Genomic DNA, 26,710 nt, shown 5'->3' with positions numbered 1-26,710 from the left:
ATAAGCAAATGCTCAACCTCAGCACCTGTTTACACAAGATCTGACATCTCAGATGTCTAAGAATATCTCTGCCAAACTGGCTATGATCAATATTAGATCAGATAAATAAAGCGCATCAGATCTGACAGCTTGTGTTTGACCTCTCCATTCTGAATTAAAATGAGTAAATACAAAAATGAAATGAATGTCATGCATACTTAAATGCATTCCATCCTTTAAAGGTCAATAATTATAATACACAATGATACCTCAACTTCGATTTATAATTAATATATGGTTCTACTGTATAAATGTGTTTTGTGATACCGTTGCTGCAGAAATAAATATCCATTCATTTTCCACCACTCATCCTGCTCAGGGTGGCGGGATGGGGGGGGGGCTATCCCAGCAGCCTTCAGGCGAGAGGCAGGGTTCACCCTGGATGGGTTGCCAGTCCATCACAGGGCCAACACATATAGACAGACAACCATTCACACTCACAGCTACACCTACAGTCAATTTAGAGTATCAATCAGCCTCGTCCCCTCTTGATGTCTTTGGACTGTGGGAGGAAGCTGGAGTACCAGAGAGAACCCAGGGAGAACATGCAGACTCCACACAGAAAGATCCTGTGCTGGAGCCAGGGCTTGAACCCTGAACCTTCTTGCTGTGATGCCACAGTGCTCACCACTGCACCACCATGCCAATCTGCAAAATAAATGTGTTTTGTGAGACCTATTTTGAATGCAGATTAGTATAATACCCCTCTCCTGTCTGTAGCAGGCTATCCTGGCCACCAAGATGGTGGATGATGATGGAATGAGAATCAGGACTCTGCCTGGATAGCTTTTGTCCTCTGTGACATTTTATTAGTTTCGGGTCCGACATCACAGTCAAAATGACAGACTGATATGACAGTCAAGATTACATCATTTTGATGGACTTTCAGCTTCACCAACATATTCCTAACCTGTTGTGTTTATGGCTGAAGCAGCCTTTTTTTTTTTTGATGGTCCAAAAAAAAATGGATGGATGGTGGATGTGCAGTCATCACACCGTTAAAACGGATGAATCAAATTTTCTGTCAAAAAAAAGTTAGTCTCACCGATTATGGATATGAGTACGATGATGCAATAAACCACCTTTGCCATTTGAGGGCGCGAATGACATTCGTTTGGCCGGAAGTACGTAGTGGGTTATTTACCAACGAAGAAGAAAAGTGAACGGAAACATGGCGACTCCCATGCATAGAATAATAGCCAGGAGGCAAGCGTGAGTATGATTCAAATAACTGGAGATGTTATTACTATTTTTAACCTTTTGGGATCTGAGGGCGTTCTTAAACATTAAATTAAACTGACTAGTGTTCGTCGAGTCTCTTAGAAAGAAGAAGTCGTGAACTACGAACGCTGCAGATCAAATGTCTGACTCCGGTTTTCTTCGACACAATAACTGTTAATCACCTCTGAGTGTTGACTATTTCTCCCCACCAGTGATAGGGTATTGTATGTTCGTGTAACTAACAGCGTGTTTGTCTAAGTATTTTCATTGTATTTGCAATTAAAAAAAAAATCCTCAACTAAAGAATATATGTCTTTTCCGTTTAGACATATGGGATAAAACACACACACACACACACTATTGGTATAAGATATTATGTTTTAGATTGTTTCTGTTGATAAGCATCCGTAATTACCAGATTAAGATACTCAATATGCCACTAACTCCGCTCCATCATTAAAAAAATCACGATTTACATGAATGCATAAATATGTTTAATTCCTCCTTATAAACTACTGGAAACAAGATGTCTCCTGCTTCTGCAGTGAAGTCCACTCTTACTGTTTCATATTTGTGTATGTTTATAATGCCAAAAAAATTGTCAACAGAAGAAACAACGCCACTATTTTACAGTTTGTCCACATCAATGCAGAAACATTAATGTCTGCCATCTTGGAAAGCCATCCTGTTTGCTGATGTCATGATAGTATTTAACAAAGCGAATATCGTTTGATACAGATGCATTTCTGAAATATTGGTGCATCACAATTTTAAATGAAAAATGTATTAACTTTAAACTACAAAGCTGCACTTAGAAGAAAATTTGGTCTCTTTATAAATTTACATTCAGCTTACAAGGAAGTGTAGCTTCTCTACAGCAGCGATAATTTGTTTTTCTCTTTACTGTTCTTTTTCTGTGTCATGAAAACTTGTCATTAACTTGTGCCCATGTTTTGACCGACAGCGAGGCAAACAAGCAACATGTACGTTGCCAGAAGTGTTTGGAGATGGGACATTGGACCTACGAATGCACTGGGAAGCGGAAATATGTGCACAGACCGTCTAGAACAGTTGAGATGAAAAAGAAACTAAAGGAGATTGAAAAGACACCCCTGAGCATCACAGGGTAAGACGTCTCCATCGGCTCCCCGCTTGTGGCTCTTCGTAGCCTCTACCAGCTATAAGACCACATTCTATAACTTACTATTTATTCTGATATTTTTCTTCCCCCTGGCTTTTGTTGTATAACTGTACTCATGCTTGAGCCACAAATTATGAATGGACTTTATTTAAAGAAGAAACCCATAGAGGGACATGTTGGGTAACACTTATGGGATGTTCCCTGCTCCAGGCTGTTCTCAGTATTACTGAGAGTGTCAGTCGTGAGTTTTGATTTTCCTTGCAGGGTGCACAGTTACTGGCAAGAGTTTCCAAGGAAGATGGAAGCCTCATTTGTTCACTTCAGTATCCATGTGTTTTCTGTTTGTGTGTGTGTGCGTGCGTGTGTGTGTATGTGTGGGTGTTTTGGCTCAGAAAGGATGGGGTCATGAGTCACAAGCCTCTGTATATAGAGAATGAGCTGGCTCCACTGTTTTCCTCTCGGCTTGATGTTCTGAAATGACTTGTAAGGTCTTTTTCAGTTGTTCAGACCAACAGTGAGACTGTCAAACTAAAATGAGGTCTCCTGTTGGTAGGTAGAAGTGCAAGTATTCTCAATTCTAAGTGACTGTGAATGAATTCAAATATATCAAAGATTAATTTTGAACACAGGCAGTGGAGCACTCAGTCAGGTAGTTCTTCTTTTAAACTAAAAAGCCTTAGTTGAAGTGTTGTCTTAATTTAATTATGAAATAAATACCTATGCCACATGACCATTATGTATGTTATGTACTTTACTACGCTGTCACTCAGACTAATGGTTGCAAAGTTGCAAAATGTAGCAGTAACAAATGTTGCATCACTGAACCACTAAATCAGAGGGGCATTCTGTAATGTGGGGTTTTGTGAAAACTCTTGAGTCAGTTAGCCCTGAGATGAGGGAAAGTCTTGGTTTTCAGTTCAAGAAAGAGAGGTAACTTCAACTGTAACCGTGGTAACAAACGTGCTTTGTAATACATTGCCTTCGACAAACTCAGGGGTTTTCTTTGCACTCTGTTTTTCAACTTCCTCTTTCAGACTCATTAGTTCATTTCCTCATTCTGTCAGAGACTCAAGGACCATTTAAGGTTGCAGTTCTTATGCACGTCAGTCATTTCTTGACCAGTATTTTTTTGCTGTTGCTTTCAGTTATTATGCAATGACAAATCTGCTTAGAATAACAATTTCTGTATGTCCTTGTGCAAAGATATTATTATTACTGTTATTTCAATGCCACCATGGCTTTGTGCACACAAGACAGCTGTCTGATAATAATATTTGAATCCAGAATCTTTATTGCACATAATGTATCATCTCTGTCTCATTTTTAAATGCAAGAAGTTGGCATGAAGCTTTGGGGACCGTGGATTAATGAATATTGATATTGTAATGAAATCGTCACATCTCTTAATTGTTGAACTCTGTGTGCTCTGAAGTCTTAGGAGCACTCGAGATAAGTGAGTTAATGGATAATTTGAATCACTGTTTTACTGAGAAAGGGACACTTTCCTGCAAATATTGAGAGAAACTGTCCCAATGGGAGGAGGAATTGCTGCCATCTAGAGGATGAAAGGATGGAGGCAGCATACAGTTGCAATCCTCTGTAGAGCATAATATCGCTGTTGGAACTTTGTTTTCTCTTTGGATTGATCAGATAAATAACCAGCTCATAGGTTTTAAACTAGCCAAAATAATCAGGATTTTAAACTGATGATCAGTTATGCATTTTATATATATACATATATATAAATATATTGGTAGAAAAACTGCTTTAGGGATGAAATGAATCCCAAAAAAAGGTCTTCTTTAATGGCTTCTTTGTCAGCAGCTGTAAATTTATTGTGAATTACAGGATGTAAATGGATTGCGTATGCAGGCCTATATATATTTGTTTTCATTTAGTTTTATTTTCATCAATTGAAGTAGGAAACGAGCAAACAGGGTCTTCGCCTGAAGTACCTTCTGGCTCAGGCCCTTGTAATTAAACTTCTTATCTTGAGCGAGTTTTGTGTAAGTTCACAGAGTTATTGCAGACTTTATTGATACTTATTTGGCAACAGTGATGCAGACGCAGAGCCGTGGTTCTGTGTTGCTGAGTTTAACATCAATTCAGCTCTTTGTCTTCACGTGCTTGTACTTTTTATGTTAAAGTCGAAATTTATTCTGAAATCAGTGCAGTTAAAAGTCTGCATATGGTCAAGTACCTGACCTATTTTTTCTCTCTCCACAGTCCAGGACGAGAAGGCTCCACTGAGAAGAAAATTAAAAAGAAGTAAGTAATATTTGGGGAATAAAAGCTTAATTCAACTGCTTTTGGATGTTTTGGTCCACACAGTATACACTCACTAGTAAATATATCAAGTCCACTCAGATAGAACGTATTCAGCATCTCCATTAGATTCAGTGTCAGGGATGTCATGACAAAGGCTGCTGGTTCATTAAGTTGGAATTAATTGCCTGATCACATTTCTGCATGTAAATATTGTCACTCAAGGGTCTGTTAGGTCTTTTGAATCAGCAATGTCCCCAGAAAACAATGTAAGAGTGCTTTAGGGTGTGTTTAAAAAAAAAGCAGCTGCTCTTAAAAACATCAGTTTCAAGGGAAGCCATCTTCCAGGAATGACTGAGCTTTTATGTGATTGCCCAACATGAACACACCATTTGGCATCATTGTCAACTTCAATAACTGTCATCTGAAGCTGCCATCAGTTAACTCGCTAGTTGTTACTTTGTAACGTCTCAAAAAAAATTGTTAAAAAAAATCAAATCTTCCTATTTATATAAATAGTAATTTCTGTAGGTATTGGTCCATCATCTTTGATTATTTTTCCTAGAGATGCAGTCAGATAGATTCATGGGTAAAAGGAATGATGATATCACCATCTCCATTCATAGCTGGGCTCCACTTTGTACTTTTTAAAAAGGTATATACAGATCATGGTTGTTGTTGTTATTTGTCCAGTTGCAGGTTCAACTTGTCTGTTGAACAGAGGAGAAGATGGCATCAGTCATGATGTGATGAGATATTGTATCAATGATGATTTAATGCAAAAGGTGTCAGCGCCACCCCAAAAATAATCTGACTGTCATGGTGGGCCAAACCAATCTGATCACTATTCCACAGACATTTTTACGCTGTTCTGATACACCACTTAATATCAAGTACATGGCAGTGTGAAGTTTATTCTCGTCACTATTTGTGTTTGTAACCTTATTGACTTCGTCACTTATCTGAGCAGAGCATGCGGTGTTCTAGGTGTCTCTGTCTTCATTTCTTTCCTTTTTTATGCTTTGCCACTCAGGACTAAAGGCTCCAGTGACAGCAGCAGTGATTCAGACAGCTCCTCCAGTGACTCATCGTCCGACAGCAGCGACTCCTCCAGCTCCTCTTCAGATGACAGTGACAGCAGCAGTGACAGCGACGATGACAGCTCTTCCTCCTCTTCCTCCTCCTCGTCTTCAGACAGCTCAGACTCAGGAAGCAGCAGCGATTCAGATCAAGGGCCTCCAAAGAAGAAGAAAAAGAAAAAATGAATAAAACATTGGAATTATTGCATTATCATTGCATTGCTTTCTTGAGTAACATTTTATGTCCACATTTTTTTCTTCAAAACTCATTGTTGATCAGATCTGAATGGATGGGACACAGTTAGGCCACTTGTTTTGTTTGCAAGAGGATAAGATGAGTCTGATTTTTGATTAACCATTGTGTCATATATGTCCTGTTTTCAAAAGACGCATCCCTGTTTGTCTATTAATGTGATATTTTCTCATGTATGTTGGTCCTGCTGAGGGTATCAGTGTGAAATGTCTGAGGAATCTAGTGCTTATTCATGTTTAAACTAGTGATTTTGTACTAAAGTATATTTTAGGTGAACTTATTATGTACAGCCCACAACCTTAACAAATGTTCAGTTATACAACATGTTAATATTAGATCTTTTGATGAATAGCCAATAAAAGTTTGTTCAACTTGAGCTAATTATGACATTTGACAGTTTATCAAATTTCTGTTGCTTGATTAAAAATAAACACACTTTGTTTTAGACTTTGAAATTCCACGTGCTATCAATAAAATATTAGGTTTTGCAATATCCACAAATATGATTTTGGTTATATCAAATCAAGAATAAAATATATTTACAAGTACATTTTCACACAACACGTAATATCTGCTTGGACTACAATCAAAAAAGGGGTTTGCAAAGAAAATCAAATATCTTAGTTTGAAATCCTAGAATACATATTTCAATGATTAGAATTGATATTTCCAGGCTTTTTCTAGAGTTACATAGTATCCTCTGAGGACCTGACCCTGGGGGATATGATGGACTTTTAAGTGCTACCTCTAGGGGCGCTAAATTTACAGAAATAAACTACTCTTGTAATGAAGATGCTTGATGTCAAAGAAGTTAATTTTCTTGGCAGAAAATACTGTGTTTTGATGTACAGTTACCTCATTCAAATGATGAAGCAGACCTCAAAACATTTGCTTTTGGCCCCATTTGTTAGGTATGCCCAAAAAACATAAAATTATATACATTACCATCATCAGCATTTCTTTTCTGCAACGTCATAATTTAATTTAAAAAACTGAAGTTGCTGAAACACAACAAAATCAAATACCACAAGGTTTCTAATGATGTTCATCACGTTTGCGTACTAATTTATGTCATGTTCTACTGGATTTCATTGACCAGAAACTTGTGACAGCTAAATGTTTTAGTTTAACTTCAGTTGTATAATTTATCAATCTCGGAAAGTTAAAAATTCCTTGAGTTATGCTCCGATACGTCAAATCTGAGAAACCTGCGCGTCATTGATATGTTGCATTTGTTTTATGTGGGAATTATTACCGTTATGCATAGAAGGCTCCCTGGTTATTAACTTCCTCATGCGTAATTTTCATCTATACAGCTGGATATCCCTACCGTCTACACAATTCTTTCCTTTCCTTTCCTTGAAAGCTCATTTAAGTTGTATTTTTGAAGCAAGTTGGAGACGTGTGCTTTTTCTGTTATACTTACAATAAATAAATACATTTCACTGTTGTGTTTACATGATTATGTAGTTGGATTGAGACATGTCCCACAGCAAGTGAAGGCGGCACCGCTTGCTGCCCTCCATGCATCCAGTCCTGTCTGTGGTACCTGCTGACTACTGAACTTAGCTAGCAGCCTTACCTATTAGTCACTTCTGTCCTGGAGTAACAACATAAACGAACGACAAAATGTTTTTATTTTATTTTTCACTCGATTCTCAGAAACGTTTTAAGGATAAAATGGAGGCCATCCATTTGGTTTTGGTATTTTAGCTGTTATAGCGTTTTGCTAAGTCCTTTTTGCGTGTAATTGGAAGTGGAAAAGACAAAGAGAAAAGAGCTTTCCAATAGCTAGAATGGTTTGGGCCTAAAAAGAAGACAAGAGGTAAGGATGCCGGATTTCACGAAATGATTTATTTTCTCTTTAATTTTTCGTAATGGCTATCTGACATCTGTTGTGAATGTTAATTCAAATTTCCGGAGAAAATACCAATGGTTTACGTGCTAGCTAGCCGCTAGCCTCGCCTCAAAACGGTACTAGCAGATTTAGCTAGCTAACGTGATGCTAAAGCAAGATGCAGGTAGGTAGGTAGCCCGTTAGCCTCCTGCTAATTGTGTTTTTGTTATTTATGAGTTATGGGGACGACAAACTCTGGTTGCTAAAATAATAATCAGTTAAAAATTAGTCATTTTAATTCGTGTGGCGTCCTACCGTTTTTGAAAAGTAACGTAAGGGCAAACGTCGCAGTGATAGTGATGTTGTTTTTGTTCCTGTAATGTTTGCTAACAGGTCATGAAGCTCCAATCATTGCATTTTCTTTGCTTAGTTGTGACTGTCAAAACTTAATCAAATAGAGCATGAAGTTAATCATTAGTAATTCAGTCTACCGTGGAAAAAAAAATATTGTCGCAAAGAGCTCATGACAAGCAAGCTGTTGGTTTGTTTACGCTAATGCACGACTCGGCGTCTAGAAAGAAGCTCCAGCGAAGTAATTAACAATAATCTTGGTTGAACGTAGTATACGCATAGTTAATAGCGTATTTTATGTTGGCTCATAACTGTCACCGGCTTCTCCTGACAATGTTCAGCAAAAACTTTGTTTGTTGTTGTAGAACTCGCACACGAAAGCCTGCATTAATGTCTCATAATGTAGGCTGTTGGCTCTCGTTGTAATCTTAAATATCAGTACTACAAAATATTCATTTGTTCACGAACATTGTCGTCGGAAAGCAGCTCTATATGCGTAGGTCCAGTAGAAGGACAGCTGATAGGCTTTTCTAGGAAGCCATTTTGCCACAGTTGGGGGAAGGGCCGCACAAAACATTAAAACTGTTGTGAGGACGAAGAAAGTTACAACAGTTACTTTGTAGAGGAACATCTGGCAGAATCCACCTGACTCATGCAGACGAGGACCTCGCAACCAACTTGTTTATCTTGGTTGTCACATCAGGTTAGAGGGAACTGAGGTCATGAACTCGTTTATGGCAGGTAGCCGTGAAGTGGTATTACAACTGTAGGCTGATGACGCAATGAAGTAGACTGTTGGAGTGTAGGGTGACATTTTCAACGATACTCAATGTAGTAAGTATTTAGGAGCCCAAGAGTGGACATGCATTATAACTTCAAAATGTTTTATTAAACAGTGCCGTAACTGAGAAGGACATTAATAAATATGAAAATCACCCCCACTAGACTAAGATATGGTCTTTACTTGAACACATGAAGACACATTGGGCCGCATGCATTCAGTGACTTTTACTCTGGTATGGTACTGTAGAGTGGCATAGGAATGGGTCCTAAAGTCTGAAATTAGTTAGCATCTTTGAACATCTTGTTCCCTTGTCTTTAAGTCAATGTCTCGTCTTTCCTTTTTTGTGTAATGGGGCTTCAGTGGCTGTCAAGCTTTGGTTCACACTGGCTTGAAACATGTTAATGTTTTGTAGCTTGAGACATGTTCATGTCTTGTTCCACATCTTAAAATACACTGGTAAGTTCCTTGGTTATATGTCTTTAAAGTGCCAGGTGCTAACAAAAAACAGAGGTTTTTACCAATAATCAACGTGAGAATTCCTTGGGCTTTTGGTGGAGGGAGGGAAGTCATGGCTTGCTAACTTGTGGGTTGATAGAAATGTTTGCCTCATTCCTGTGGCGCTCTTTAAACCTGCACCCATGCATTGAGGTGAAAGAGCTGAAGGGTATACTACTTTAAAGAAATTAAAATTATAGCACTGACGTCAGTAAGACGAGAGCTCATATAATCACGAATCAGTGAAGCTCATAATAAATTAATCATTTACAAACACTGGCCTTGATTTTGAGCTATGAAATAAAAGCTGCATCCACAGCTTTTTTTTTTTTTTTAGCTACATCCAGGACTTGAGTCTGCATTATGTAGTTTGCTAAAAAACTCTTGTAGTTCACTCAACTCTTGAAGCAACAGCTCATCATGTTGCACACTATTGTATTTTTGAATGAAGGAATTGAACTGACTGCTTGTTGAGTGAGAGTTGTAGTCCCAGGTCAGGGTTAGCTGACCAAGGGCATTCAGACAGCTTTAGCACACACACGAGACATAAAGCAGATTAGCCCACTGCTAATAAGGAGGGCAAAAGTATACTGCAGTGTTAACTTTGACTGTTGCTTTCTTTCCTGTGGTATTGAGAGAGAAAAAAGTCACAGAAAATGTCAGCATCAGAATTATTGTTTTATTGCAATAGTTGATTTGTACCAGACAGTTAGATAGTTAGTTTAGCCTGTACACACAGTTTATTCACTGTATAGTCAGGTGTGGGCGCATTTCAATACATCTTGATGCATTTAAAATGGCCAACAATGCAGTATGACACCAGTGACCCTGTCACAATTTGATTTAATGCAGTATGAAGTGATGCAACATAGTCATGATTCTAAATTGTAAAATCTTGCAAACTTTAGTGGAAATGAAGAAAGGAAATGGGAGAAGGCACTTAATATGTGAATGTGAGGAAGTGGCAGGCGATGCAGAAGGAGCAACAAAGGGTAAAGTAATAAAAACTGCTGTTTGTTCATGCCAAAAATTAAACATGCGCAAATGACAACCAGTATTATTGAATGTGTGTGAATTTTGGTAGCCTTGCCTTACACATTTAATCAGGCGCAAGTTGTACCGGTCAATTGTTTGCTATGTGCTCCTGGGGTCCCCGTGACACAGCTCACTATAAAATCCTACCCACATCTGGTTCAGGTTTCTTCTGTTGCCAATGGTCGCATGCAGTTGTCCTGCTAAGAAATTACAGTGACTTGTTTGTTCATTTTGTAGGATTTGGTGTGTATTTTTCTTTGACTTTTACACATCTGTTGTATAAAGCAGTAGTGCAGGCCGGTTGTTTGGCAGTTAAGCAATAGTTTTAAAGCTGCTCCAACAAAAATAATAAGTTGTAGTAGTACTGCCCTCTCAAACTGAAAACTTATTGTTTGAATTAACCAAAGGTTTAACAGTCCCTCTTTATCTTATCTCAACACCTTTGTCTTCAAATCCATTTGATAATTGAAGTGGATTCAATATGTGACATCAAAAAGTCACATCAGTCACCTGGTTTGTCCGTACCTGATTGTATATAATTTAGTCTTTCCCAAAGCAAGTCTATTCTCAAATCTCGATTCATTTGCAAAGAATAGCTTGTTGAAAGTATGTTGTTTGAAGGCACTTCCTAAATTTGTCAGTTAATTAACCCAAATAATCAGCAGTCAACTGCAGCTCCTTTTTTTATCCCTCAGTACTGTTGCTCACACAGCAGAAAAATATGCTACTCACAGTGATCCAGCACATGTGATGGGAAATACTACTCAACTATTGTATTTTTTTTTCCTGAGAATGTTGCCTGCAAGCAACAATTGTAACATACAGCAGCATATAAACTGGAAAAAATCCTGGAAAGTAAGATAGATCCACCGTTTCATGTTCAGCGCAAGTATTTATATACTGTATAAGGGCATGGATGATCATTAAAGGGATTACTATAAGTGAATAAAAAGAGTCTTGATACCTCTGGTATCACCAAGCATGGGAACCTTCATGGCAAATGTCCCATTAACCAATCATGGAGTTTAATTTTTTATCACCTGCTTCATTCAGCAGGTTCATGTGCAGCCACAGCATGTGTCAAAATGCCAGTTTAAGTGAGTGTAGAGTTTTTTGGAATTGTAAGCAATAGGTTTGCATTTGTAGGCGGGCAGATCTCCCAGTGTCAAATTTAGCCCAGACTCCCCTCCTTGAGTAATAACATTGTGACTTACGTATGGAAAATTACCTCACAGCAGAGATCTTCCTGAATCGCTATTCAGTAAGTTTGACTCTTCTTGTAGGTATTGTGTTTTTACTGCATATAAACTGCATATAAGTGATTGTAATAAATTGTGGTGTTGACAGCACTGATTTTGTTGTTTGTTGAAATTCCAGCTTGGATATAACAAAACCAAGGTGGCAGCCAGTAACTGAGTTTCCATTCTAACAAATTTTAACTGGATTTTAAGAAAATCCACAAAAGAATGCAAATGTATGCTCTTTGGCAGCAGAAGGGCTTCTGGGGCCTGAATATGGGGAAACTTGAACTTCACTCTCTGAAAGGAACACATGTAGATTGTGTATCATTAGTATCTCTGTGAGTAACAGTTGGGTTTCTGATTGATAACCTTTACACATCACAGTGGCTCTTGCTCTTATTGGAACTCAACAGGTTTTTGTTGTTGTTGTTGTTTTTGTTTTGTTTTTTTCTGGGATGGGGGGTCATTATGTGGCACGGTGGTGCAGTGGTTAGCACTGTCGCCTCACAGCAAGAAGGTTCTGGGTTTGAGTCCCGGCACGGGATCTTCCTGTGTGGAGTCTGCATGTTCTCCCTATGTCTGTGTGGGTTCTCTCAGGTACTCTGGCTTCCTCCCAACGTCCAAAGACATGCAATTGGGGCCGAGGCTGCTTGAATACTCTAAATTGACCGTAGGTAAATTAGGTATGTGAGTGTGAATGGTTGTCTGTCTCTATGTGTTGGCCCTGCGATGGACTGGTGACCCGTCCAGGGTGAACCCTGCCTCTCGCCCAAAAGCCACCGGGATAGGCTTCAGCCCCCCCCCCCCGACCTGGATGGATGGGGAGGCATTATTTGCACTGACATACCTTCTGTTGGGAGTTGTAAGAAGCATCACAACACTTAATTTAGAATGGTACTTTGACACACATTTAAACTTAACCAAATAGGTCTGCTTCACTCCACTAAGTGCATATTTCCTTAGTCCTTGTGATTTTGAATATATTTGAATTCAACAAGTTTGAACTTAGGTTGTCTCAACATAGGTTGGATTTGGGAGGGGAGGGTCACATGCTCAGGTGAAAGCCTTTTGACCTGGTTTATGTGTACATTTAAGTGTTTAAATGACGCAGGTCCCTTGAAAATGGTGCCAAGATAATTGAGGGTTGGGTGTCATTTTGTACTAATCGTCTCACGATTGAGGTGAGGGTCGAACCAGCGACCCTTCGGTTGCTAGATGGACACTCTACCTCTGAGCCATGCCGCCCCTCAAGGTGAAATACATCAGTTAAAGTTAACTTTCAGAAGCTGTGACAGAGAGAGAGTTGAATCTGTATCAACATGTGGAATCACTTGTAAAATTAAGTATACAGGGGTTTTTTTTCAGTGTGGTTATGCAACCTTTTCTAAGATAAGACATCTTGTAGCTTCCTGGACTCAAGTTGAGGTTTTGAAATGCACACAGAAACTGTCAAAGTGGATTCGATCAATACGGGTTTATGTAATGTCGCATCCTTTTTCAAATATCACTTATTGGCAATGTCTGATAGGCTCCTTGCCATAGCTGCATATGGTCTTCTTGGCACTCCTCCCTAAACAGCTGTTTTTATGAAGCAGGTTTGCAGCATTTGAATGGACCCTCCTCTGGAATGCCTGCAGTCAGCAGGTTTGCTCCAACAGCATCAGGGTTTGGTGGCACTGGTTGCCCATCTGTACCCATTATGGAGAGTTTTTTTTTCCGGATGCATCAGAAATACACTGTGAAGTGTGTTTATATAAATCGATGGATGACAATTTTGTAGTAGAAACACAACTACTTCATTTTGTTTGTACTCATAAGAGACCTCATAATCTACAGATGTTGATATTTTCTGATTCCACACTAATTTAGTTGTATCACAAACAATGCCAAGTTATATTTTTTAACTGATAATTTGAGTTCTAATGAGTCAATCAACCAAAAACAGTTGTCTGCTTTTTTTTAGGGGAGGGCAGTAATGCAGATTCTCAAGGCATTTAACAATGGCAACCTGCCTGTTTCATTAGCTTAATAAACCAATCCTGCTGTGCAAGGCTTCATTTAAATTGTATATGTTCATTTTCAGGAGTCCATTGGATATATGCACACTTCCAGTCAAAAGTTTGGACACACTTTGTCATTTGATGTTTTTTCTTTATTTTTACTCTTTTCTACGTTTTCGATACATACTGAAGACATAAAATATTTGATGCAGGATATATGGAATTATGTAGCAAAAAAAAAATTTGTTAAATAACTGTAAATATGCTTTATATTTTAGATTCCTCAAAGTAGCAACCCTTTACTTTGTTGACAGCGCTGCAAACCCTTGGCCTTCTCTCAATGAGCTTCATGATGTTGTCACCAATGGTTTTCACTTGACAGGTTTGCCTTGTCAGGGTTCATTTGTGGAATTTCTTGACTTCTTAATGGGGTCGGGCCATCAGTTGTGTTGTGCAGAAGTCAGGTTGGTACACAGCTGACAGCCCTATTTAACTACTGTTAGAATTCATATTATGACAAGAATCCATCAAGTTAAGAGAAACCACAGTCCATCATTACCTTAAGAGCTGAAGGTCAGTCAGGCCAGAAAATTGCAAAAACTTTAAATGTGTCCCCAAGTGCAGTCGCAAAAACAATCAAGCTCTACAACAAAACTGGCTCACACGAGGACCTCCCCTGGAAAGGAAGACTAAGCGTCTCCTCTGCTGCTGAGGACAAGTTCATCCGAGTCACCAGCCTCAGAAATCACAAGTTAACAGCACCTCAGATTAGAGCCCAGATAAATGCCACACAGAGTTCTAGTAGCAGACACACCTCCACATCAACGGTTCAGAGGAGACTGCATCAATCAGGCCTTTATGGTTGAATAGCTGCAAAGAAACCACTACTAAGGAAAAGCAAAGAGATTTGCTTGGGCCAAGAAACACAAGGAATAAACATTAGACCAGTGGAAATCTGTGCTTTGGTCTAATGAGTCCAAATTTGAGATCTTTGGTTCCACCCGCCGTGTCTTTGTGCGACACAGAAAAGGTGACTTGATGGTCTCTACATGCGTGGTTCCCACCATGAAGCATGGAGGAGGTGGTGTGATGGTGGGGTGTGACACTGTTGGGGATTTATCCAAAATTGAAGGCAGACTGAACCAGCATGGCTACCACAACATCCTGCTTTGACACATCATCCGATCCAGTTTGTGTTTAGTTGGACCATCATTTATTTTTCAACAGGACAACGACCTCAAACACACCTCCAGGCTGTGTAAGGGCTATTTGACCAAGCAGGAGCGTGATGGAGTGCTGCGCCAGATGACCTGGCCTCCACAGTCACCTTACCTAAACCCAATCCAGATGGTTTGGGATGAGATGGACCACAGAGTGAAGGCAATAGGGCCAACAAGTGCTCAGCATCTCTGGGAACTCCTTCAAGTTTGTTGGAGAAACATTTCAGGTGATGATCTCTGGAAGCTCATCGGGAGAATGCCAAGAGTTTGCATAGCAGGAATCAAAGCAAAGGGTTGCTATTTTGAAGATTCTAAAATATAAAACATGTTTTGAGTTATTTCACACTCCTTTGTTTACTACATAATTCCATATGTGTTCATTCATAGGTTTGATGCCTTCAGTGAGAATCTACAATGTAAATAGTCCTGAAAATAATAATAATAATAAAAAACATTAAATAAGATAAACCTTTGTTCATCCCTCAGTGGGAAAATTGGCTCTGTTACAGAAGCAGAAACAGAGAAGTAACTGCATAAAAAGCAAAAAAATGAGAAGGTTTGTCCAAATTTTGGACTGGTAGTATGTATATATTTAACTGGCTTAGAATGTAGCTGTGGCGTAGCTCAGAGTAAACAATTGGTCAATAAGAGCTTTGTGATTAAAACGCCATTTAATTCACGACCACCATTGAAAATTATATCCTTTGGACCTCTGTCAAATATGTAACAAGGTTGTTGCCCTAATATTTTCACTCAGTAAAATTTACAAGGCTTCATAAGGGAGTTGCCTCGGTTTTGTAACTGTACGTCGGCTGCTCGTCTCCTCTGTTGATCCTGCCGTTGTGGTTGTATCTTGAGATGGCTAGCATTTCCTGAATCACAACGATATGTCACAGGAGAACGCATTTGCACTCAGAACAGAATGTTCTCAATATCCACCCTTCAGTTTGTCAAGTTGTTAATCACCTGCTTTAACTGTAAACAACTTGAGTGAGGTTTTTTAAAAAAAAACTAAAAAAAAACTAAAAACTTGTATACTGCCCAGCCCCACCTTCTATACACATGTAAATGTCATGTATAATTGATATGTGGAGTAATTTACTACACCATGCCAGTATGAGTTAGAACAGACATTGAGAAAAGCTATTTTTTGGATTCAGTATTGAATTAAATTGATTCAAAATGCTACAGTAATTACCAGAATGTCAGGCTTGATTGTAAACACATTGGATCATTACTGATTTTATGCAGAGAGATTGATGATTGCGATGACTGTTTCTAAAAGACAAGCTCTGCATTCCAGTATTTCGCAATGAAATGACTGGTAACTTGGTCAAAATGGAGTTTCCTGTCCAAATGTAATCATTTTATGTCAGGACTTCTTTGTTGGATAAAGGAGGACAATAGACAGATATAGTAAATCTACAGTATGGAGAGACTAAGGGAATATTTTAAGTGAAGTGCTTCTTTGGGCAAAGAGGAAAGGACATTCAGCTAAGTCTGTTTGAATGAGCGGGGAGGTTACTGCTTCATGTGTACCGACTCTAAAGATCTCTTTAATAATTATAAACTGGACCTAACACAATTCTTAGATCATGAACATAGATCTTAAAATCAACCAGAATAGAGAGACACATAGAGAGAGATACCAGACTAACACAGAGTTATTGATGTTTAAAAAAGATGAAATCATTGCGACATCGAGTGGTAAAACATTCGTCAGAATGTGTCATCATGAGACGGAGCTGATGAAACTGTCTCCCGTTTGTTACAACCTGAGTTCCAGAAAATGTGCTGTCTCTTTAACAGGCTGCACGGGTGCTTTGCCCTGTGCTTAGGGCATAGTGGGGGAGGGAGGGAGGTTGTTGTTGGAAAGACGGGCCCTGGTTGGCTTGGTCATGCAGGGAGGAGTGACATCACATGGAGGAGAAGCCTTGTGGTGTAAAATAACATCTCCTTTTATGGGACAAGGTGGACTGTTCCATTCTTGGAGAGAGGTGAGATTTGCTCCCTCAGTGACACTTTTCCCTTCCTGTACAGTAGATTTTCTCCCTAATTGAACAGCTGTGCTGTCTTCTAAATGTCTATCATTTGTTAGGTGTCTGAACAAGATAATTTATTAACAATTATCCTCTGATTTTTTAGCATTGCTCTTTAAAACTACTCCTTAATTTAAGTTTAAGTTGTCGCATATTTAACTGCATTAACATTTATGTTTATCTCCCCCTCTTTTTCTAAGTTTAGCTTTTAGTAAAAACTGCAAGGCATCATGAACAACATAAAGACATGTTTAACAGTATTCCTGCTGGCTTTGGAAATGTCTCATCATCATCATGGTTTGTTGTACTTATGCAAGTGCTTTATCAAACACAATTAAAAGATTGCTTTTCTTCTTGCTTCGCAGTTTTTCCTTATGGCTGCAGATTCGATTTTGCACACAGTCCTGTTAGTGTTCAAAACAAGAGGAATCAGCTGGAGTGTGTGGCAGTCATGGAGACATGCCAGATCCCTTTCATCCCCCTTTCTCTTCCACATTAACTCTTAGCATAGACACTCACCCTTCTACTCCTCCACCCACAGCCTCTTTTCTCCTCGCTTGTTCTCCACACATGCTTAACCCCAAAACACCACTCAAAAAGAAACAAAAGCCCCATCTACACTGTGCTTTACATAGCATGTGACTACCCCTGCTGATGTGGTATGTCCCGAGAAGAGCAGTCACCTCCCCTCCCTCCCTTAGTCAGATTTGTCTCCACTCCAAGGAAATACACTTTACCTTCGAAATGAGTAAAGAAACTCTAGTTACATTCCTGTTACAGGACACTCAAAGATGCAGGTAAAAAAGGCCAGGTTGTTACCAACTGAGGAGGTTGGCACACAAATATAGGTTTAAAGGTCATGAAGAGAATACTTCTGAATCCCTGAGAGATCCTCTGAAACCTCCTCCTTCCAATGTCTCAGTGGTTGGGGCCATGGCCTCTCAGTCAGGGTAAGAAATGCACATTTATTTGGCTGCTTCATGTATTTCTCTTGGCGCCAGGAAAGAATAAAGTATTTTGTTTCCACTTCATTGTACAAGTCATACTAAAATGTTTTTGGATGGCCTTTTATAATTAGTCACAGAGGCTCAATGTTGTATTCATAGAACTGAGATAACCATCAGTTCTTACCCGGTTTTGTCCATATTGAAGACGTGGCCTGGCTGTGATATTGAGAGCTGGCCAGACTGAGATGAGCTGATTAATTTTGGTACAGAGTGAGCTGGCTTTTCAGCTCTACAGACTTTGACCTTTTCAGTCTAACACACTGTTGAGTGATTGCAATTCAAAGATAGCTGGCCATTACACTTAGATGATAAATGTAAATTTAACTCATAGAACATAAGTTATTTCTGAGGTAATCCTTGTCTCATGGGAAACAGTCTATATCACCCACCTCACAACGTAGGGAACAGATAAGCTCTGTACGATATGGGCCTTGCTTGTAGGCTTGGCAAAAATTCAAAATGGGGCCATATCTGATTTAACATTCAGTCCTTTAACTGATGAAACAGACATAAATGTTTGCCTGTCTTAATCATCAGATAAGAAAGGACAAGGGTGTGGCCTCAGTCCCAGGTTTTCTTTAAGGCTGCACAGGTGCTCAGTTTGTGGTTATCATGTCATGTCATATTTGTACAGCTCACTGTTTCCGTTACTATCCCTTGGAAGGCCTTGGGTGGGAGGGGGGAACCCTGTTGCTTCAAAAAGTCAAGATCACATCTTAAAGAAGGTTTTAAATAGGATCTGACTAGATAAGTTTGGGGCATTATTACTCTCTGTGGGGACATCCCTTATGCCATGCTGCAGTGGTCACTGAGTCGTGTTTGACAGGCTTTCTCCTTGAAAAAGTTTCTGTACAGTGATTACATTTCACATGTCCCCTCTGTCCTTTCCTATGCTTAGTCACACTTGAACACAGAGGCTCTCTTCCCTTGTATTGCAAGAGTGTACACATATTTTGACCAGTAGAAGACGGATAATGGAGACATAGACATATAATTTGTGTTCTTCATACGTCAGTAAGTTGAAGAGGATGGCAAGTTTCTTGGCCAGTTCTTGATTTCTAAGTCATAGGAGCTCACACATTTGGTCTAAATAACCAAATTTGTTGTTCCACATACGTGCCTGGATCTTTGGTTGGAAATATTACTTGTTTGGTAGTGTTTTCACATTGAATGCCTCTGCCAATGAGTTAATGTGATTGGTGTTTGCATTGGCCCAGGAAGAGCCCATTAAATTTTTGGTGCAAATCCATTTATAGTCACCTTAGAGGAGGTACACTCTAGTTGTTCAGGATTTCTTGAACTGGGTTTTATTGTGCTCTTCCAGATAACCTAAGCCGTAACTTAAAAACAGGTTCTTTTGTGTTGTTGTTTAAAAAAAACAACAACAACAACACAGGTATAATTTGTCAGTATACATTTAAGTGTAGATGGATCTTTGGAAAATAAAACATTTAGAGGTCATTTTTTTAGTTACAAGGTGAAAAGTGGCTCCTGGTTGTCAGGGGCCTAAACACTAACATCAGTGCAACAGTATCGTTGAAACCAATTACAGACAGTGTGGCTTCTCTGTGATGGCTTTCTTTAGAGCTGTATGACAGGGTGTAACCCTGTTCAACTAATAAAACCAACAGAGTGGCTCAATTAGGTAGGCAGAATGGACATAAGCAGTGCTCACAAAGGGTTCTGTGCCTGGGGCATTTGATCGTTAAGCACTGTGCTAACAGTGGCCAATTCACACATTCAGCTCCACTCCAAAACTGACATTGACAGGCTCATTTACATTTACATGTTGTACCAGCTCACTAAAAGCACCCCTGGTGTGACACTACGGCTCATGACACAAAAGTTGAGATGCTTAAATATGAATGACCATGAGCTTGTCGCCCAGTGTTTATTACAAGAAAGAGATTGACTTTTGGCTCAAGTTCAATCAGATACAGTCCTGTTACTACGATGATTAAAAACTTCTTGGACCTTCTCAAGATAGTCGAAGATGTTGTAACACATTTGCCCCCAGTATTGTGGGCTTATTGCCATGTTGATACTTTCTGTAGAAATAGGAATGGGGGGCCAAATTCGGGTATCTGCATAAAACAGAGCCAGCGTAGCAGGACAGGCATCCATGTACGTCACACTAGATGCGGATGTAGTGCATGTCACACCCGATTCATAAACCGCCAAGTTATCCAAAATCATACATACTTAAATTGTTATTATTTGGTTCAGTGTAAGCAAGCAAAGCAGCCAGTTCAGTGCACTACATGGCTCAAAGTTTCTTGTCTTTTTTTTTTTTTACGTTAACAACACACTTTAAGGCCAAGAGTAAGAGTACAATTTAAGGAATTGTTCCAGTAACACTAGGTATGTAGGATTAGAATTGCCAGTGCGCATGATAAAAACTTTAATGACTGCCAGCAGATATGCTACCACAAGATCAGATATTTTAGCAGAAAAAGAATATATGTTGATTAACCAACCTTTCTCCATTATTTTGTCAAATCATTTTAATGGCAGTACGTTTCCATTCCAAAAGACAAGGAATTGGCAGTGAGCAATATGAGAGATATCACCAAGGGGAAGATATACTAAACAAACTTCTTCAACCCTATTCAGTGTTACCCTTAACCCCCTGGTAGTTTCTGAGCGGAGTCAGGTGTAGTTTAGTTTCACCGTTTCTTCTAACTATTGGAGAGGAGTTTTTTTTTTTTACATTGCCTGAAAGAATTTTTTTCTCAAACCACAGACAACATTTTTAACATGAAAGACTTTCAAATGACAGTTGCTTGTTGTCAGCTCGGTGGTGGACGATTTAAAATAACTTGCGTCCGGCTGAATTTCCTAGAATGTGGCCGGTGTGTATCTCTCAGCCAGTTTGGATGTCTGTGCAAGATAATCAGTGGTCAGTATTTGCAGGGGTGTGTTTATGTCACCTTAAATGTGTTTTATGTTTTCAACAGTGTAGGATATACTGTATTCAAAGCTATGCCGTAAGTCAAAGTTTCAGTAAAAAGAGAAATGGCTGTTTGACCGATGGATAGCCTAAACATTATTATTTTTTATTTTCAGTTGCTGATAGAATTCCTCTCAGTGCCTTTGTTGCCTCGTGAGCATTGGTTGAATGTAGTCATTATAGGATATAAATCACATTGGCAGGAAATGTATTGTTGGTGTTAATGAAGTCAACAATTGGGACTACTTTGTCTTACTGATGAGCTTACAGATGCATGGTTAGTAGTGTTTTATAAACCTGGAATGGTTTTGCCGAAGTCCTGGAAAGTTTTAGTTTGCATTAATTTTAACCATACTGAAGTTTCCCATGTTTTCACTTGATGATTGATAGTCTTGGTCAGTTATGAGAGAGTTGTGTGAAATCCTCCAGGAAAGTTTCAAATACGTAGTCTACTTAATCTGCTTACCACATCTTTATTTTTTATTCCCCTGTGTGTCCAGTTATTCTGAGATCACTATAAACCCATCTGCTTCTTTTCATCTCTTCAGTCAGAGTAACAGTTGAAGTCATCCCTGTGTGGTGTGTTTACAATCTAGGAGGAGGCAGAATGGGTGTTGCATATTCATTCTCTGTCAACAGATGTAGAATGATTGTTCTTGGCCGAGCTCAAACTGTAAACAGTTAAACTGAGGAGTGATCTGCCTGGCAGGTCCGCTTCTTTTTAAAGCTCAATAGTGGCTTCCTAGTAAAGATGAAACACCTCTTGTCTTTAGTCAGGCTGCGTAATGTACACCATTTTTTCATATCCCAAGTGGTATAAGAGGTTTTTTTTCTTTTTAATATTACCTGTTTTATTACATCTCCATACATTCAGTGCACTTGCAAACAATCTGTCCTTTACGTAGACCCTCTAATTTTATGTTTAGACTAAACACACTACACTCAGAAGCTCAATGCGGGCTGAGAGGCTTGTTTGGCTTCCATCCTCTACTGCAGTTGTACAGTTAAGCTGTTGTCACCAGCAAGTCACTATGTAGAAGCAGTTTGCTATCAAGACTTTGTTACTTGTATGAATGTTTAATGAGCGTCCAGTGGGCTTTCACAGTCGTGTCTTCTCAAAATCCCCAGTTGTTATAAACATATACTTTTCTATTTGATTCCTATATTTGCTGTAACAGCCAAACATAGTCCAGTGAATAAACTGAAAAACACCACTGGCAGCTTCAGCAGGGGTTCAAATGTAAACTGACCATCTGTACAAGGAGATTGGTCACAATGTAGGCTGTTGGACTGTCTAGACTAGCCTAAGCTTATTAATGACTACTTTCTCCACAGTTCATCTCTGAGTCGCCCTGCTAATGGTGTGTGTGTGTGTGTGTGTGTGTGTGTGTGTGTGTTTGCTGAATGTGATTGAGTGATTTATACTTTACCCCAGACAAAGCACGGAATAGGCTTAGAAAAAACTATATTCAAAAAATGAAGAAATTCAGAACACTGGTATGGTGACACACTTCTAGTTGTCTTTGAGATTAACTCTGCCATAGCGCAGTCTCATTGTTTCCGTCTAAAAACACATGAATGTTGTCGTAAATAAACACGATGTCCTCCGTGTGCAACCATCTTGTCCCTCCCTTGATCGAAATCTCCTGTGCTATTGCTACTTCTGTTACACCGCAAACTGCTCAGACACTAGTGAGTCCATTAATCTGGTTATAAACAAACATCATATGATATTAATCAAGCTGCCACATTGCTTATTACTAATGCAATACCAAGTGGATTTAGGACTGTGATGTAGTTGGGAGAAGTTGCTGATGTGGGCTGCTTCTTAATTTGTCAGAACATGTCAGAATGACAAATATCTTTAGGGCCAGTTTGTGTGGACTGGCAAAACAGGAATTGAACCAATCTACAGTAGAAGGTTGACAACAGCCTGAGCTGTATCTGTCATCAGTACTCGTGTGTTCTTTTGTTATGTTGACTCATATTTGACCAAGAATAAGTGCAAATTTTTGTGGATTTGTAAGTTGTTTCCTTTGCGAATGTTTCACTTTCACAGTGCTGTGTATTTCACAGCTGTCCTTGTAAAGCCACAAGATAAGAAGTCAGCTTATTGTCTCTCCTCAGCATGTATTAATGTTGACTTGTTGTTCTGTTTGTGTTACTAGCAACATGAACCGTGAGGACCGGAATGTGCTCCGAATGAAAGAAAGAGAAAGGAGAAATCAAGAAATCCAACAGGGAGGAGGAGAAGCCTTTCCAGCAAATTCCCCTCTCTTTCCTGAACCTTACAAAGTGGTAAGTCACTCACATTCAGCTTATGTATGTTAGTTATCATTCAGTTAAGGGGAATTAGGAGCAGTGAGAGGGGGATTGGCCCAGAGGTAGGGAGGCTGTCTAGCAAGCAGAGGGTTGCTGGTTTGAGGCCTGTGTGTTTTCTATTTTTGCCTACCCTGTTAAACTGGTGGATGTTTACCTTGAGGCATCGATGAGAAATAAGTAAACTCTGTTTCCTGTGCCGTTTCTCTACACACCTACATGTGTGCATGTTTATGTAATGTGGCTTTAACTTCATTCCTACATTACCTCAGTCTGGTAAACAATTAGTTCTAACTTGATTTTCTAAATACGGTTCCAAGAAAATCCTGTATGAGCCTGAGTACCCCCCCCCCCCACACACACACACACACACACACACACACACACACACACTGAACTTCAAGATCATGTTGTGGGCGGTTGTGAGACAGCTGTGGCTCGAGGTAAAGCAGGTCATCTTGTAATCGGAGGGTTCCTGGTTCCCTGTCTGTGTTTCCTTGAGCAAGGTGTTCAATTACATTGCACTTCAACCTCTGCCTGCAGGCTTTAGTGGTCAGGCAGTCTGGCTTGACAAAAGCTGTCCATTTACCTTTTCCTCTTTTTTTAATGAGTTGATGTGATAAACAAAATGGTCATAGATATGACCATTTAAGATATTACCATTGGTAGTGGAATTACCTCTGAACAAGATCCAATAAAGGCCCACCCTGTTTTTAATAAAATGATTTTTTTTTAAATATCACAATATGATTGGCTGAAGTCTGTGGGACACTGTATTTGTTTGCGTTAATCAGGATCTTTCTAACATTTGTGGCAAATTTAATAATGTTATGCTGCCATTTAGCCATGTATTTACGAACTCAAAATACAAAATAGTGTGTGCTGGTTAGCCGTTTGCTGTTCAAAGGAAAAAAACAAGAATACAACATGCCAGCTTCAACCCCTCCTATGTCTTCTCATGTTGAGACATATACTGTAGGATGTAGGCCAGCCAGCCCCTGCCTGGACTGTATGATTATAAAGAGGATTTGAGTTCTCTGGACGGATCTAATCTTTGCCACTAACCAGATTTGAGCAGAGGTAAGTGGCTCTTCTCTCTTAGCTCAAGCTAGCCATCAAAACAGCAGTGAGGAATGTGTCCTGACAGTCAGGAAATGGAAAGAGGACCAAAGGTGATGAAACTGAAAGATAAAAAAGGTGACTTCAGAAAAAGGAAAGGTCCTTGGGCGATGCAAAGGAATAAAACCTTTACAAAAACTCTAGCATTTTGTGTTTTCACCATTTGTAAGAAAAAGAGTCTGGCACGCGAAGCCGTCATGGAGGGGAATCGTGGAAAAAGCCAACTGTTAAACTCACTGGCTTTCCTACACTTTGTATCTCTTGTCTCCTGCTTGTCTGGGTCTTATGTAAGCCACCCCCCCTCTCTCTGTCATGCGTCACTAAGTAGAAGTTTACTGTGTTCTGCGTTAAAGGCCATGTGTGCACACAGCTGCAGCTGCGGCCTCCCAGATGTAGACCAGCAGAGCACTAACATTTTTATGGTGCAGAGTTCACGCACTTGTAACTCAGCAGCATAGAGTGAAGCTCATAAAATAATCTGTTGGATATGAGCATTGTCGTATCATATAGTTCTATATACAAGCATGGCTTCTAAATCCATGACAGCTCTGTGATTGTTTCAAACCCTTTCAATCCATTTGTGACATGATCAAAGTAAGCCCCCGCACAGTGCTTGCAAAGATGGAAAATGACATAATTTACATTCTAGGCAACATAGCTGAAAAAGATATCACAAAAAAGATGTTCATTTCAGTCAACATTGACAATTATTGATGATTGTTAATTCGAGATAAACTGACTAAGTAATTATTGGCTGATTCTGATTTCTTTCTTTTTTTGATAGTCTGACTTGTTGATACTGATTTTTGCAGATTCTGATTTTCTTTTTAAGGACATTTTCTCAAATGAAAACTTAACTTAATTACATAATAACAAAAAATGACTCTCAAAGTCCCCCCCCAAATTGCACTGGGATGCTGGATCTTTTCTTACCTAAACAACTCTATAAAGGTAGATAAAGTGCTCTCCTACTTGAAAGTGTTACAAAAAAAAAACTTCTCCTGAAAACGAGTCACTGTATATCAGATGTGTCTGTCGTGTCCTTCACTGTTCTGACAAAAGCAGTTGAATGCAGCAGCCAATGAAGGCTAGGAGACGCTGCAGGCTAGTTCTTGACTGAGCTCTGCCTGCTAGCCTTAGCTGCTTTCCCTTTGTTAGCTTCCTCAAACTGGGCAGGCACAATGGAGTGATGGAGTTTTAAGTGTCTGAGTAATTAGATTGGTGGTTTGTTGTTTGTCCATGATCAAGGGACATGAAAGACTGCTTATGAGCCCTCTTTAGGTTTGTTGATGTAGCCGTACTTTGCAAATTGATGTAATAAATCTTTCGATATGCTATTGAACATTTATTACTGAAGTGTCTGCTTCAAATGAGATGTTCTATTTTTTTGTTGTTGTTTTTTTACAAGCTCCTCCATGACATGTACATTTGGTGACAAGTTGGATCACGTCAACCAACTCGAATACAATGTTTTCAGTTCAGAACAAATTACCTGGTCTAATTTAACATTGTCCGTTGCTACTACTGTGAAAACACACTGCGGTGTACAAACAATGTCTATGTTCAACAGTGAATCAGCTGAAAAAAACTGATGCTTGTAAATTTACCTCAAGCTTTTTTTTGTGAATTTGTGTCTTATTTGTTTATAGTGTTACCAGCGAGTTCTCCTCAGCCTGTTCAAGGCAGAGAATGTTATGCCAGTATTACTCCTTGCCTCACTGTAACACTCAAAGAAGGAATGGGACAGGCTTTGTTGTTCCGCCATCAAGCCAGCACCCGAGATTGTCACAGAGCTGAATTGACATCTGTGTGTGAGCTGGCACAGCAAGACAGCATCACACTAGTTATTTTATGTTTTAAAGGAATTAAAGCTCAGTTTGATTGAACCTGATACAATCAAAATAAGGCACATAATTTATGTACATACGATAAAGTGAGCCTAATTAAACATGCCTTAAGGAATTCACACATGCGAACCAGGCCATGCTGGCAGGGGGTAGTGTAGTGAATGTTATGACCAAGCTAGTGACATTTCCTGCTTCAAATAACTGCTAGTCTTTCCTCACCCTCTGTGTAAATCTGTCAAATAAAATAGAGGCCCGAGGCTTCACGTGAAACTGGATATTCTTCACAGATTGTCATGGGCTGGTTGTGGGCAGGTTGGCTGGAACCCGTGGCCTCAGCATGATTGATTAACCTCTGGGTTTAAACTTTGAGTGGACGCTTATCACTGTTCGCAGATGGGTGTGGGCCGATCTGAGAGCCCAGTGTGAACAAGCCAACTGTGACTGGCTGATTGGGCTTGTCTTATGTTC

At 39.4% G+C, this 26,710-nt stretch overlaps 2 protein-coding genes across 3 annotated transcripts in view; both read left to right on the top strand.

The window, feature by feature from the left end:
* Window positions 1-1,123: 1,123 nt before the first annotated feature.
* On the top strand, window positions 1,124-7,149 carry zcchc10 (zinc finger, CCHC domain containing 10). The gene is made up of 4 exons (XM_086225689.1): window positions 1,124-1,251; window positions 2,225-2,386; window positions 4,628-4,669; window positions 5,700-7,149. The coding sequence occupies exons 1-4, from the start codon at window positions 1,211-1,213 to the stop codon at window positions 5,929-5,931; spliced, it is 477 nt and encodes a 158-aa protein (XP_086081815.1). The 5' UTR covers window positions 1,124-1,210; the 3' UTR covers window positions 5,932-7,149.
* A 393-nt stretch (window positions 7,150-7,542) lies between these two features.
* Window positions 7,543-26,710, top strand: part of aff4 (AF4/FMR2 family, member 4) — a 33,370-nt gene continuing 14,202 nt past the window's right edge. The window contains exons 1-2 of one of the 2 annotated variants that reach the window (XM_086179430.1): window positions 7,543-7,823; window positions 23,126-23,255. In XM_086179430.1, the coding sequence (XP_086035556.1) occupies window positions 23,130-23,255 (126 nt within the window). In that variant the 5' untranslated portion in view covers window positions 7,543-7,823; window positions 23,126-23,129. Of the gene's footprint in view, window positions 7,824-17,393; window positions 17,951-23,125; window positions 23,256-26,710 lie in introns of those variants that run through there. The other variant, XM_086179429.1, reaches the window with a different exon arrangement.

The sequence above is a fragment of the Aulostomus chinensis genome, chromosome 15 (assembly GCF_037954235.1).
Source record: "Aulostomus chinensis isolate RoL2024-O1b breed Wild chromosome 15, RoL_Achi_v1.0, whole genome shotgun sequence".
Lineage (NCBI taxonomy): Eukaryota > Metazoa > Chordata > Actinopteri > Syngnathiformes > Aulostomidae > Aulostomus > Aulostomus chinensis.
This window is presented reverse-complemented; position numbering and strand designations above follow the sequence as displayed.

Excerpts from the sequence above, each read along its gene's own strand:
- zcchc10 (XM_086225689.1), top strand. The coding sequence starts at position 1,211 with ATGGCGACTCCCATGCATAGAATAATAGCCAGGAGGCAAGC. Across the intron at positions 1,252-2,224 it reads ATAATAGCCAGGAGGCAAGC|CGAGGCAAACAAGCAACATG; the intron begins GTGAGTATGATT and ends TTTGACCGACAG. Across the intron at positions 2,387-4,627 it reads ACACCCCTGAGCATCACAGG|TCCAGGACGAGAAGGCTCCA; the intron begins GTAAGACGTCTC and ends CTCTCTCCACAG.